Source organism: Theobroma umbraticum, unplaced genomic scaffold (assembly GCF_002168275.2).
Source record: "Theobroma umbraticum cultivar Fairchild unplaced genomic scaffold, ASM216827v3 scaffold_30.0, whole genome shotgun sequence".
NCBI classification, from domain to species: Eukaryota; Viridiplantae; Streptophyta; class Magnoliopsida; order Malvales; family Malvaceae; genus Theobroma; species Theobroma umbraticum.
In genome coordinates, this window is record NW_018397254.1 from 13,964,986 (window position 1) to 13,968,373 (window position 3,388).

General features: G+C 38.6%; 2 protein-coding genes across 2 annotated transcripts in view; one reads left to right on the plus strand and one right to left on the minus strand.

The window, feature by feature from the left end:
* Nucleotides 1-787, plus strand: part of LOC110421860 (uncharacterized) — a 2,837-nt gene extending 2,050 nt beyond the window's left edge. Inside the window, exon 4 of the mRNA XM_021435565.2 lies at nucleotides 25-787. Within this exon, the coding sequence (XP_021291240.2) occupies nucleotides 25-567 (543 nt within the window). The 3' untranslated portion in view covers nucleotides 568-787. The remainder of the gene's footprint in view (nucleotides 1-24) is intronic.
* Nucleotides 788-1,252: 465 nt separating this feature from the next.
* On the minus strand, nucleotides 1,253-2,786 carry LOC110423800 (nuclear transport factor 2A). The gene is made up of 2 exons (XM_021438173.2): nucleotides 2,329-2,786; nucleotides 1,253-1,579 (listed from the first exon to the last, which is right to left on the minus strand). The coding sequence occupies exons 1-2, from the start codon at nucleotides 2,620-2,622 to the stop codon at nucleotides 1,505-1,507; spliced, it is 369 nt and encodes a 122-aa protein (XP_021293848.1). The 5' UTR covers nucleotides 2,623-2,786; the 3' UTR covers nucleotides 1,253-1,504.
* Between the last annotated feature and the right edge of the window lie 602 nt (nucleotides 2,787-3,388).

A 3,388-nucleotide genomic window follows, 5' to 3' on the forward strand; every position in this document is an offset into this window, starting at 1 on the left:
TACTATTATGGATGATGGGAAAAGGAAATTGATGTCGTTTGTCTTATTTTTGTTCGACAGTTGGAATCATTAAAAGGGGATAGCACGCCCAATTGCAAGCAATGTGACGCATCAATTTTACCAGAGGAGGTGACTACTCCGAGGGTTGGTAAAGCAGAGGCAAAAGGTGAAAATGGCAGCCGAGTGGAATGTGGATGCCGGGATATCGGTGCAGAAGAGATAGTGAAAGAGCTTAGAGCGGTTAAGAGGCAGAATACCATAACTCACAGCCTTCTTTCAGTGATGATTGTTGTCACTCTAGTCTGGCAACTCTCCGAGGTGTCCCTGTTTCTCAAAGTCAAAAATGGTTTCAGTCACCCTTTTAGATCATTAGGAAGTATGCTCCTGGGAATGCTGCCAAACCCTACTCCTGGGATTAATATGCAAGACGCAGACAAAAATTCTTCATCTACCAAAACCCACCACAGTCATCCTGTTGACCCTTCGCTTCCCTCCGTCAGAGTGCCCGAGCTTCCTCACCTGGAGTTTCCACATTTGGGATCCAGCACAAGCAGTGAAGGACACTGACTGTCTCGTCCTGACTCTGAAGCTCTTCTTTTAGCTATTACTAAGTTCTTGTCTGGTTCTTAATCGGTGGCCAAGTCAAGGAGAGTGAAATGTGAACTTCTTTGTATCTTTTATTTACCTCTTGTTCTGTTGAACCGTTAGTAGCAGTGCTATAATAATTCTCAATTCAATTTGAGATCGCGGAATATTTTTGGGAAACAGATTTTGCATAATTTGGACAGGAGGAATCTAATTTCATTGAATCATTTCGACTTCTGGTTTCTAGAAATAAAAGATGGCTCTCCTTCAAGGTGGATTCCTACCAGACACCTGTCAGGGTATACATACCTCTGCAGATCCCTTGTGAATGCTTTGATCATTCATTATTGATAAAACGATGTCGGCTGCACCAGCAGTTCCCAATAATTAAAATTGACAGCCAGATGAAATTAATCTGTAACGGCAAAACTTCAGATCACCAACAAATCCATCTTTAAGCCTGTATATGAAGTATCATAACAAACCACCCCGAGTTTCAAGCCAAGGATACAGAGCTCTGCAAGACCAAGGGTCAATTCCTCAAACAACAATGAACCAAGGAAACAAAAAGTGACCATTCCTAGTAACCATGCAATTGCTTATATCTGTAATTCATTGATGGTAAATCTGTTTCTGAGAGCCATAACCAGCTTAACTTAAACAAGTCTTCAATCAAATATGCAACATTCAATTCATAAGAAAGCATCTTTTCACCAACTCAACCGATCACAACAAAGAAGTCTCTTAAATATGGAGAGACATGGAAACCAGAATGAAACATGAAACATAATCAACCCCAAAAAAATTTTCCATTTTTCCATTTAAAATGCCTAAAACTGAACAGAGAAATAAGCAAACTTGTTTTAAATCCTTGACATTGTATTCCCACCCCTCAGATTGATTGTAGTGATTGTTGTCTTCACGCATAGTTCAACCTGAATATGTCATTCAACACATAGAAGCTTCCCTGGGCTGTTGGCATCAAATGGAACATCTGAGAGCAGAAAGCAAGACAAGATATCCTCAGTTAGGAAAGTTGATAACAAAACGATTTTAAAATACCAGAACCAATGCATTGGTAGATGAGAAAGCAGTTAATTTCAAAACAGGGCATAACAACATGCTCTTTGCAACAAGAACATATGTCGTGCACAAATAATTAGGACAACATAAAACGATTAACTACAAATGAGGATGAAACGTATACAAGTTCGCTCCACACAAAAATAGGACATAAGCCACATGGAAATCATCAATGTCCCCTGGTCAATACAGGGGATGATATAGTGGATTTTCATTTTGTATCCTGCACAGAGTCCCAAGAAACAACATTGAGAGAGATGCTAGATAATCATTCAGAGAGTAACCGATGAGAGCACCCTCTGTCATACAATTAGAGTTATCAGTTACTAAAGATTATAAATGAACAAAAAAAAAATCACTGAAGATTTAATCTTTCAACAAATCCAATGAACAATACGCATCATAAACATCATAGTTCATACAATTATTAAGATCCAGATGAATACATCAATCCCCCATTGATATACAATACAGATCAAAAACTCATTCAGAAGATCCATCTAACAAATCGTATCGCGAAATTAACACCACCAATATCGTCATCGATGAAATCAACAGTGACAAATAGATTAGCCCTAGATCCATCACCGAAGTACGCATCTAAACCCTAAAAACCCTAATAAAAAAAAAAGAAATGAGGCAACGACATAACGGAGTTACCTGGCTGAACTTGAGCGCATGCTGTTCGCCCGCGAGCTGGAGGGTACCACTGACGAAGACGAGCATGCCACCGGCACCGGATGGCTGGCAATCGACGGTGGTTATGTTGTGCTGGCACTGCTGGAATGGAAGGCTGGTGAGCTTAGCCACGATGTTCTGAGAGCCTTGGATCTTTTGACCTTCGAAGGTCAACATGGAGCCTTCCTGATAGAGATTGGCTAGACCGGCCCGGTTCGCATCGAACGTCGTATAGTAGTGCTCAACGAAAGCCTTCGCTACTGCGTCGGGATCCATCTGCGTCTTTTGTTTTTTTTTTCTTTCCTTTTTTTTTTTTTTTTTGGTTTTTGCCTGAGCTTGGGCGGTGGCTTCAAAATCACGCTAGAAAGAGAGAGAGAGAGCAGCCAAAGGATTGAAGCCAAGTGAGGCGAGTGAGATAGAGGAGGGAGGGGTTTTTTTTTTATACATTAATCTTTGTAGGAGGATTCATCCAACGGCCGATTTTGAATGACAAAAATATCAAACAGGTGCCTGCCTGCGTGGTGGGTTTTATTTGATTTTTTGATCAGTCACTTTAGACGCTCCTCTTTTATACACCCTCTTTACTGTCTATCAACAGGCTGATCCCCTTTGCGTTGCGTCAGTGTAACGCTGCCTACCCTCTTCGTTTTTTGGACTATTTGACTAAATTACGTCAACCAACCGCGACACTGCTTAAAGGCATTCTGATTTCCCTTTTTATTAAATATCCAAATAAATTTATGAATTAGATCAAATAAATTAATTAAGTTTTTTTATTATATTTAATTAAATTTTTAAATTTTTATTTTAAATCAAATGAATCTCTTTTCACAAACGGTTGATTAATTTTCATTAATTAATAGTATAATTAATATTTTGATGTCAGAACATCTACCATATAACATGTTATTTTGATAGCATTATTATCACATGTCAAACAACATGCCATTAAAACTTACTAAATAAAAATTGAGTTTTTTCATTTTTAACCTACCGCATGTTTTGAAAATGATTGGCTTATGAATTTAAAAAAAAAAAAAAA

Bases quoted from the DNA above. Each gene is read 5' to 3' on its own strand.
- LOC110423800 (XM_021438173.2), bottom strand. From the start codon at position 2,622: ATGGATCCCGACGCAGTAGCGAAGGCTTTCGTTGAGCACTACTATACG. The intron at 1,580-2,328 runs GTAACTCCGTTA...TTCTGCTCTCAG, and splicing joins ATGCGCTCAAGTTCAGCCAG to ATGTTCCATTTGATGCCAAC.